Here is an 11,319-nt window from a genome sequence, read left to right as displayed (position 1 = left end):
GCAGATGAACAGAAACAAACAGTGGTCTCTGGAAAAGAAAAGACCTTTATTTAAAGGTACATTGTAATCTTGGGGGTATCCCTAACTTTAGTATCAACCAAACAGAGTACAGAGAAGTATTTAAAAAAAAAAAAAAAAAAAAGCAAGCCACATCACAGTAATGAAGCTTTTGCGCACACGTTTTTTAGAGAGCAAAAAAATTCTGACATGGTAATGAAACTTACCAGTAACATTTGATGCATCTATTTAACAAAAAAATAGATTCTGAAAGATACCACACTCACATTGGATCCATCTGTTAATACAAAACTAACCTTGAGTGTTACACCTCAACCTCTATTATGTAGAACATGTTTTCTCATAGCAGTACGTACATAGGATATTTAAAATTTTACTATAATATAAAGGTGAGAAAGAGGCATCACGGACCCTGCAGCACAGAGGTAATCATGCTTTTTCCATTTTTTTTTTTATACTTCCCAACTCACAAGATCAAAGCCTATAGCATTCAAGATTTGTAGTCTTCAGAGAACTATCTGCAGGACGGGTTAATTAAGAACTACCTCCCCTATTCTTCAGGTTTTATATATTACACATGAAGAATCAGTGACAAGTTTTGTAAGTAACTGAAAAGAACATTCTTTGAGACATGTTTGTGTGTCTCCTGCTACCCACTTCAGAATATTCAGATTTATACCAATGTGTTCAGTAACAGAAAATCCTTCAGTATTATTTTGTTTTCCAAATTACATTAACAGTCCTCTGATATAAACCTCAAGGTCACCATGCAAGTCAATCAAATGCCCTTCAGCCCTTTCTTTGTCATTTTTTTTTTGTTGTTGCTGTGTTGCCCACCTATAGAACCTTATGGTTGAGGGTATGTCAAAGAAGTGATCATGTGCTCTGCGTTCTTGACTTTTCCACTGCTTAGTTCACCATAATAAAGTTAGATTTGCAGTGAGCTTAAAAGAAAGAAAAAAAAAAGTGTTCAGTACATTACTGTGATTTATCTGTCTGCATGTGGAATTCTGCATTACATAATTAAATAGAATTTTAGGGTCTGAGCAGGTTTTTTTTTACCCCCCCCTAGGAAATGAGTATACTATGAAAAACTACTTCCTTCCTTTTTTCTTTACTACAGTGTCAGCTCTCCAAAAGCAGTATTTGTCTTCAAGTTCCTCAAATACTGCTCAGAGATTCTTGATTAAAGAAAAATTGCTAAACAGAGGCCCACAAAAGGGAAATAACCTGTCAAAGTATCTGGCAAGCATTCTTATTTTTAGCAATCCTGTTGCTAAGCATTATTTACAAACTGTAACAAATACACAAGGAAGCAGATGTGCAATGGACAAGCATGACTTACCTATAAACTCAGTGACAGGATCATGTTCACCTTCTGTTTTAATAGTACCTGCAATACTTTCATTCTCCAAGATTGGAAGAAAAAGCTGTACGAAGTCTGAGGTATATGGAGGAGCAATCACATCCAGTACCTGAAATGGTAGACAAAATTGGATTATTCTTCCATTTAGGTGTACGGTAGAAATATTACTTAATTCACAATACTCGTCTCAAAAGCATACAAGTATTTGGACTTCTAAGACCTTTTGTTGTCCATACAAGTAATTGATTATATATTCTTGTGGTACTGTACCTTAATACTACCAGAAGTCAAAGTTCAGTATGACTAAGTCCTGTCCTTGTGAATACTGATATTACATACATTGCTTGGAAACCCATCTCTTAACTTCAAGTATTTTTGAATTTGGGGCAAGCTGACTCGGTATCCATCCAGCCATATACAGCTGATACTAAAGTTTATCTCTACATGTTAGTAAACACATTTTTTTTTGCTGCTGACCTCTGTAACAAAGTATCTGATGAGAGAGATATCTGTGTCTAGCTTCTCCAGGCATTTGCGGATATAGCTGACAACAGGCAGGACGTATCCTCGACTGAGTAAGTGCACCATTCTATCCAAGAGGGTTTTCTTCAGTTCCAGCTGACAAGGAGGGAAAGAGAGCAGGGTGAAGGAGGAAAACCAATACATTAGAAATATACTCTCAAAAGCGTACAATTTTCATCGTTTATTCTTATAGACTCAATATCTGCTATGATACGATCACTACCATGTTCCTAACTCTTAGAACTGCTGTGACAACTGCTGTGATAACAGCAGTTACCCTAAGAAAGCATAATACAAAGGAATGCAAATAACGAATCCTTTGATAATCACCTGCTCCATTACATCAAGCTGTGAATGTTCTGTTTCAAAGAGTTTGACAAGAAGTTGTAGAACTTGGGGATGAAGCAGCTGATGGCATGTACTAATCTGCAAACAAGATAAAGTAAGATCAACAGAAATTCAATTTAAAAACCAATGTGCTACTCTTATTAGACAAGTTTACATTGATGTTTATTGCCAGATGTACATTCTTTTAGAAAAGTATACCACCACTTCTTTCTGTAATGCCCAAATTTCCCTAATATAAATAACGCTGAGCTGACAAAACCAAACAATTAACTCCAAACAGAAACAGATTCATCTTTGTATATTTACTGTAAACGACAGGCATTCCATGAATTGGGTGTAATTCCAGTTACAAGGATAAAAAATGCTTTTGCTCCCCAACCAGCTTTATCTGTACACTTTTACCTCATCCAGTAATGCCAGATGAACTGGGGTATGATCAGTCTGCAGCTGGAAGTATCGTGGTTCTGACACTGTCCAGTCCACCCACTTCAATACACCCATTGCCACCACTGGAAACCTACGGAAAAAGAGGTCACTTTAGAACATGAGCATCCAAACAATCATCATCTTCCAGCATATTCTAACGATTGCTAGATTTTCATAATTTAATTTAAAACAGAATTAATAAAGCTCGAAATTTTATTTGAAGAGTTGTCAGCATACATAAAGAGCCACCTTCACCCCCAGTAAAATTAAGAAGCTGGAGAATAATTTTTTCTACAAAAGACACTACCTGCTTAGCACAAAACGCTAAAAGCAGGCAACATAATTCACATGCATGCCGAGCTTAATCCAGTTCATGCAATATCTGCTGTTTCATACTACTGAGAGAAGAAAGAACACGTCTATTGCTAAGAAAGCTGCATTCGGAAGACAAAGTAACCTGTCACCTATTTCCAATGGCAGAGCCATTTCTTGGCAGAGCCAAGATGTCCTGCAACATGAGAGGTGCAGTTTGCAATGGAAGCCAGAATTTGTATCCTCATGAGGGAAAGATTCCAAAAAATCAAATGTACAATTTCGAAAGCTACTTTTAGACCACATATTCACCCACTCTACAGAGAGCACATTCTCACAGAGCTGCCCACAAAGGTACTTCCATTTAGCAGTACTTTTTCTCCTAAATAATACTTCCCTTCCAAAAATGGAAACTTGTGACCAGTCTCTCTGCTTACCTGATGCACTGATAGAGCGTGCTCAGTTCTGCAACCAACTCTGATGCTCCTTTGTTCTCATTGCAACACAGATTGTGAACGGTTTCAATGGCTTTTGAAGTTGACTTGAGTTCATCCTTGTTTATGCTGACTCTCTTGTTCTGACAAAATACAAAGTTCAGATGCAAGAGACACAAATACACAGGGAGTCTTTGTTTACTTAAGGAACTGTAGCTTGACATAACCCTAAGACTACATTGTATTTCTCAAAGTTAGACTCACAGGAAAGTTTTAGAAGAAAAAAAGTGTCAATGTGCTGAAATAGAAGGAGATTTGCTTTATCTAATTCCCAGCTCATTGATACTTTTTTCTTCTAAAAATCCACATAAAAACATTTCACAACAAAATAAACAAACCAAGATGAACATATAATTTTAAACTGAGCAACTTAATGACCAACCATTTTCTTCAGCACAGTTACACCACCATAGGTGAAAAGAAAACGTTACGCACAGAACTGAGCATTACCTTTTTCCACATCTCTACTACGCTAGCTGCATATGCCAGTATGTGAATGTATTTGTGTTTGTGGTCCTGGTTGATCTTGGCACCTGGCTTAAACAATGACTGCATGAAGAGGTCCAGAAAGGCAGGTACTCGAATCTGAAGAAAATGAATAGTTTATTAGAGTCTGAGAATTATGAGAAAAATATATTTTTTTGCATCTAACGTGTCTCCCATAAAGCGAGATTTAACGGATTCCTCCTCAGGAATAAGTTAGATGGTTTCTGAAGAAACCTGAACTTTTGACACTGGCACACAAAAAAAAAAAAAACATACAAAAGAGCAGCAAGTTAGAAACTGTATTACTCAGGTATCTAAATGCCAGCATTTGTTACCAGAACCCATTTTAGAACAAGGCAGTAAAACATGCCATTTACAACTGCTTGTAACAAAATGCAAAATTGATACAATTTTTTGTTTTAAAGAAGGAAGTGAATTCCTTAACATCTTTTACTTCCTTCCTATTGGGGAGTTCTTTAAATTAATCAATTATATGTAACAAGGCAGATCAGAATGGTTAAAAAAAATAAGGTGCTAACGCAAAATACAATACAAATAGTAGTCTCACATTTATACATTATTTAAAATTACAGATGGATGAGCCTGAGTGATAAATTCCATCTTGTGTCAATACATTTAGCACAGTAAGACCTCAGATTTTTGAGGCTACAATAACAGAAGAAAGTTACAGAGGTTAAAAAGAAGACGGCTACTAACCAGTTCTACTGGAGGTGGGTCCATGCTTGTAAACATTTTGAACAAAACGGTGATATCTGCTGGATTCAGAGCTCCTTTGGACAGCATTGCACCAAGAGCTTGACACGCACGAGGGTAAGAGGCTGCAGTACCCAACGCTAAAGTGATTTGACTAGCATCATGGCCTCTAGATGAATAACACAAACATACATAGCAGCTTATTTTATTAATTTGGACAATTCAGTTCTAGCCTCACTGAGGCAACAAGGTACACCCCATGTAATGCAATACCTGGTGACAGAACCTCTTATCATGGGTAACTAGAGAAATAGACATGTATTTTCCTGGTTTTATTCTAAAATGTGCATCAAATAATAAAAATAAGTATTTTTGTAATAGACAGAAGCATAAATTCTTTGTTATTCCTACTTCAGTTCTCCCAGTACAGGACAAGGAACTTTTCTGTTGTTCTACATATTAAAGCCTGCTACAAGAACTGCTCTGTTGCTAGCAATTTCACACTACCACAGACTGAATAAAAAACAAAGAATTCTCCTTTTGCTGGTAATCAAGAATGAGCAAAAAAAAAAAGCAGATTACAGATTATGACGACTTATCTTTCGCTTATAACAGGCGCTTACTTCTCATGAGCATATCGCTGAACCTCCTGAGCAATCCGTCTGACAGCTGACCCTCCTTGCTCTTCTTGAGATAATATGGACATCATAGCTTGAGCAAAAAGATACGTGTGCTCTCCATGGCAAACCATCTTCTGCGAAGGTGCACATGAAAAATATTACCAGAAAACAAGAAATACATTTTTATTATTACATTGCCTTAAGAGGAAAGATTTCAATGAAATCTACTAATACAAAAGGAAGAGAAGGAAGACAAAAGTACAGAAAAGCATAGTCTATCACAGTGCATTGATACCATGCAAGTAGAAATGACTACGTTGAGAACGTATGTTTTTTAGATGCTAGAGAGGAAAAATTAGCCTATTCATACTTGGCAATATTTAAAAAGTAAGCCAAGTCCAAAGCCATCCAAAAGTCATTATGGTATTTCATAATAAAGAACAAACAATACATTGAATCAGATGGCAAATTTCACACTGATGTGGATGATAAAACAATTATTAGAATTTGCCAGAGGACTGATTAGACTGATCTTTAGATCTTAAATTAAATGTGAAAGAAGACAGTTTTTCTTTTTCCTTTATACAATCCATTTAAGAAATATATGAAATGTTACATACACAGCTCAAAACACGATTGGTGACAGAATCACCAAATTTGTATTTTTTAACTCATATATAGCTTCTTTTCATAAAATTCTCTAAGACTTCAGAAAATGTCAAGATTTTCTATAATCCCGCAATGACTTGTATATTCTAACTGGAAAAGAAAAAAATATTTTTCCCCACATAAAAAGGAACAGAGAACTTACGGCAAACTCAGGGAGGTTTTTCTCAAGGTTTTCTTCCCCTCCATCTAAAATTGTTGCCAAAGATGTGCGCAGGACTCTGGAAAATACTTCCAGTTGCTGACATGCTGTCGAAACACTGGTTATTTCCCCTTGATATCCAGCATCAGATATAAGCTACAGCAAAAATAATAAAGAAATGAATAAACAAATCACTTAATACCTATATTATTTAAGATGATATTTCAGATATCCTAACAAGCCTAGGAGAACACATACACTTGCTGGAATTCACATTCATCATTTAGAATACAAAAACAGAAACCAATGAATATCTGAAGTGAAGTGTTGCACTGTGTGCACTTGTAGTTCACACAGGAATCACGAGCTATTTACATGAATTATTCCTCCCATATAGGAACGTTATCTCCTAACAGGAGATTAAACATGCTTTTACTTTATGTATGCCAACAAGAGCCACAAAGCAAGATTAAGAATTAGATACCTTTGGTACTTGTGTACATATATATGGATGTACATGTGTAATAAATACAATATATAGTAATAGGGTCTTATGCACACACATACGTGCATGAGCAAAAAGCCCAGGAGAATAACTGTCACTGGGGAAAAAAAGCATGTATGAACCTTTTAACAACTATTTCCCAGCACTCACAAGATAAATCTGTTCTTATAGCACAAAATTAAGGGAATTCCAATAACATTGCATATAATTTATATCAAAAGGTATCCAACGCTGAAGTCATCTTCAAAAACAGAACAAGTCACTAGGACATGGCAATAAAAATAAAACTAGAGATACAGACATTCTCGCTATTTTACTCTTAAATAGCAAACTAGTTTTGTTTCACTGTTGTATAAAAACAAAGGCTTACTTGAAAGCCTTTGAATTCACAACCCCGTAACCATAAAAATATGATTTAGAAAACACATAATGCACAATTTTCAAACACAGATCAGAGCAAAAAAATCTTAAAAAGCAGGTCAAATTGGAAGACTACATTCACAATCGGTAGGACAATTCCTCTCACCGATATGTACTTGTACTGTTCTGACATTTGAACAAGTAGTATTAACAAATACACATATGAGATACAGGCAATGTCATAGCCAACATTTGATGCCAGAACAATTAGCCTGGTATGGATCATCTCATTTATTACACTTGAGCATACTACCTTCACAGTAAAATTAAGCATTAAACAGTCTGGATGGGCTTCTGCCAACTTGTAGAAGAGATCTCTCCATGTTGTGTGTGCTATCATTTGCTCAAGCCATGCTGGAGTCTGAAAAGATTAAAGAAATAGAAATAAACATAAGAATATCTACTTGTCAATATCATTAAAAGTAAGCTTTTTACCTCTCAGGAGTCTAAGCAGTTGCTATGCAGGACTTTATTACAACAAAGGATATATTCCACTTTTCTAAGTTCTCTAAGCCCCTGAGAACTCTAGTGAAATAGAGCTGGTTTTCTGAAAACGGTTGATTAGCTGAACAGCTTAGAAGACAGTTTTCCATCCCCCACCATCTACTACTCCATCACACAAAGACATCTATACAGGATCCACTCATGTCATGTAAAGACAGCAACATGGATTCCATGCATACCTCTCCTTCCTCTGTGAAGATGGAATCTGCTTTCCGAGGATCAAAATGCTTGATAAGTAAGCTCTTTAAATGGTTTTCCACAGTCTCCTGAACTTGCACTGGCTCAACACCTGTACAGAAGGAACAAAAAACTTGGCAGATGCAATCCAATCAAACATGGCAGCAAAATTTTCAATTTTTCAATAATGTTCTATCATGAGAACAAAAGCTACTCCGCAATTTACCAGAAATTTATCCACAGGTAGAAGGTGAGAGAAGAACCATCAGTTCTATTCTCAAGCCATGCAGATACAGACACGTACAGATTTTGAGATTCTCCATCATTTTTCCTAAATGCAAACTATGCTTAGGTTCATAGGCAGGTTATACTAGCCCTTTTCTCTTGCTCTCTTCATCACTCATGCTAACAGCAATGCCAGACATCTCACAAGGCTGTCACTAGGTGTGATACCAAAATATCCTAAACACAAAAGAGATTACCAGGATTGGTGCACAAACCCACGTTACTGCAGGCTAGAGTCCATCTGCTTTAAATATGTTAGGTACCAGTAGTTTTGACAAAAACCAATAGATTACTTATTCTCTGAACAGAATCAACATATTACGATGTTACACAAGAACTGAAAGGAATGGCAATACGTATCCTGAAGACGTCTTTCACATAAAGAATTTAGTCACATACATATACAGGATAACAACTCTAATATGATCCACTTTTCAATATGATCAAATTTGCCAATTCACGTATTTACAATGAAAGACGGACTACGGACCCAAATTATACAGTATCTTACCTGTTTGAATGAGCCATTCTGCCAGCAAATTTACAGTCTGTGCCACTGCTGTATAGTTTTCAGAAAGAAGCTGGATGACATTCTCTGGAGAGCCTCCTGCTTGGAAATATCTGATGAAAGAATTAGAAAAGAGCAATTTAAAAACTCTATTAAAAAAAAGGCAACTCTAAAAATAAAGTGAAAATAACAGCATCGTTTATTTTTGCATACTTCCATACAAAACAGTAGCACTGCACAGCAAGCTGCACTCACCTTTTTAGCGTGTTAAATATAGACGGCTCCATGATGTAGTCAGGAGTTGAAAATTTCTTCAGGCATTCTTGCTGGACTTCGGCATCATCCTCTCCCTCCCCGTCCTCATCGTCCTGCTGTTTGCAAGCACCGCCAGGTCAGTCACCTCAGGTCTTCCCCGCTTACCCCACAGCACACTACCAACTCCCGGAAAAAAAAAATACCCGATTTAACAGAGGAGGCGCAACCCCAACAGCACCTTGCTCTTGTTTTCTTTCTTTTTAACCCCCAAAACCCAGGTCCCACAGCCCCGGGCGGACCCCCACGCTGGGCAGGGCGAGAGGAGAAACCCCGGAGCCCAGAAGGGGGGCAGGAGCCCGCCGGCCCCCCCAGCAGCCCGGCGGGACGGCGACCCCCAACCCCCGGCCGCTTCAGGCCGGTTCTCACCGCTCCCCCGTCTGCTTCGTTGCCCCACTCCGCCGCGCTCCCTTCGAAGTAATCGGCGTCCTCCATGGCTCCCCGGCCGAAAAACCCGCGGCGATGGCCGGAACCAGGCCGCGACCGGCCCCCGGGGCGGAGCGGCGCGGAATGGCGGGCGGCGGCCGGGCGGAGCCTGGCCCGCCCCGGGGCCGGCCTCAGCTGAGGTGAGGTGCCGCCGCTGTTGGGTTTATGGAGCTGTGAGGGCGGTTTGTGCTCGAAAGCCGTCGCCCTCCTGCCGCTTCGTGGGGAGTTTTTCGCCCCAGAGCCGGTGTGAGGAGGCGGCCGTCACCTCACGCCTCAGCGCCGCTCCCCCTGCAGCGGGCGTTCGCTGCCGCGCAGCCACCGCCCGGTGAACGAAGGCTGAAACCACGCAGCAAATAGTAGTGAAATAGCACAACCTAAAAGCCGTTCCCATGGTAAAAATAAAGTAATAAAATAACAGTAATAAATAAGCTTCCCTATAGCACCAGGCCTCCCAAAGCCATAGCAACTCAGATGGAGACTGCAAGAAAAGAGAAAAAAAATTGGATCATCATACTGTAAAAATGTTAGGAAAACAACAACAAATTGGTGGTAATTATTACATATTATCATATGGTTTAAAAATTAACAGGTAGAAGGAAAAAGCAGTCCCTCTAAAGAACGAAGAAGGTACCCTTGGTATAATGGAAATGGCAAGATTGTAAGGTTTTAGGACCAGAATCAGTGTAACAGCATCCCCTAAATTTGCTGGAGAATAATATTAAATCAACCTGTCTTTTCTTGTTCGTTAAGATTTGTTACTTCTAGCCTAAGACAAAACCCTGGAATCTTTGATCTAAAAAGACAACAGACCAACTGAAGCCCCTACAGGTAACGGTATGGGCTGTTAACAGGTTCATTTCCACCAGCAGTGAGGCCTGCACCATGTGGGGCTCCTTTCCTCAGGCTCTTGCCGTCTCGTGTCCCCACCAGAGGCAGGCAGTCACATAAAGAAAACACGACTGCTCCCCCGGCCACAAAGCAGGATGCTCAGGGCAGCGGCTGTGCTGAGGTCGGGCCTTGGTGCTGCCCTTCCTAGGGTCTGCCCACAGAGGCTGGAAGGAGGGCATCAGGCTGGGGTGCTGGCCTGAGGCAGGGAGGGATCTGGGAGTTACAGACAAACGAAAAGGGGCCAAGTCCTAAATGGATGCTGATCATACAGCGAAGAGATGGGTGTTACTGAAACAGGAGAGCTAGAAGGCCTATCTGGTGACAACAATCAAACTTGTAAGGACTCCCGTGATATTTATGCTACAAAACTTACTGTCCAGATGAACAGAAAAATTGGACAGTCCTAGCACCAACTACCACTGAGAGACAGAGTGGTATTAGGTATTAATGCTACCAGTAATTTCAGTGTGTGACTCTCAAAACCACAAGTTCTGTTGTCTTTATATACTCGCATCTCTTTGTTTTGATTGCAGTAACAGAAACTTATTGATAATATTATTATCATTTTAATATAAAGAATGAACAATACTCAAAGCATTTCCTTTCAGCTTTCCTAGAGGAGAAAACTAGGGCCTTGTACTAGAGCCAGACATTAGCAGAGTGGCCCTTTGCAGAAGAGCAATATTCAGGCATTCCCCACTGTAGGTCAATAAACAAGCAAAATCAAAACAGAAACAAATTTCAAGGTATCATTTAAACTGCTGGAAAAACAAGTGTACCAGAAACTGATTTTGCAAACTAAACTGTTACAGCTTTGAATGGAAATAATGTTGGTTGTTCTCTTGGTTTAACCGTGTTCTCCCATACAATTTTTCAGTTTCCGTGAATTGTTCACCACTGCATATAATAAAAGCACTTAGACTTACCTGAGTGTCCCTGAAAGATTTTATTATCCAACAAATGCAGGCAACAAATTTCTCACTGAATGCGTATTTGACTATAGTTTGTATGTAAAATATTCTCGAGTCACAGTTCCCAACTAATGAGATTTTGATGACAGCATATTTGAGCCAAATCAATGTTCTGTGAAGGCCAGCCTAGGACACTCTGCAGCATGCCATGAAGAAGCTCTAAAGGCAACCTAGGCAGTAGATGTGGGTGAAGAAGAGCCACATCTAGA

The 11,319-nt window shown here is 39.1% G+C and overlaps 1 protein-coding gene across 1 annotated transcript; it reads right to left on the bottom strand.

Annotated features, from left to right (window-relative positions):
- Positions 1-25: 25 nt before the first annotated feature.
- On the bottom strand, positions 26-9,310 carry NELFCD (negative elongation factor complex member C/D). The gene is made up of 15 exons (XM_032198156.1): positions 9,195-9,310; positions 8,769-8,884; positions 8,517-8,626; positions 7,723-7,832; positions 7,293-7,400; positions 6,118-6,270; positions 5,310-5,440; positions 4,690-4,855; positions 3,937-4,071; positions 3,430-3,569; positions 2,657-2,771; positions 2,237-2,332; positions 1,862-2,002; positions 1,364-1,493; positions 26-962 (listed from the first exon to the last, which is right to left on the bottom strand). Exons 1-15 carry the CDS (start codon positions 9,258-9,260, stop codon positions 928-930), a joined length of 1,752 nt encoding a protein of 583 aa, XP_032054047.1. The 5' UTR covers positions 9,261-9,310; the 3' UTR covers positions 26-927.
- Between the last annotated feature and the right edge of the window lie 2,009 nt (positions 9,311-11,319).

The sequence above is a fragment of the Aythya fuligula genome, chromosome 16 (assembly GCF_009819795.1).
Source record: "Aythya fuligula isolate bAytFul2 chromosome 16, bAytFul2.pri, whole genome shotgun sequence".
NCBI classification, from domain to species: Eukaryota; Metazoa; Chordata; class Aves; order Anseriformes; family Anatidae; genus Aythya; species Aythya fuligula.
This window is presented reverse-complemented; position numbering and strand designations above follow the sequence as displayed.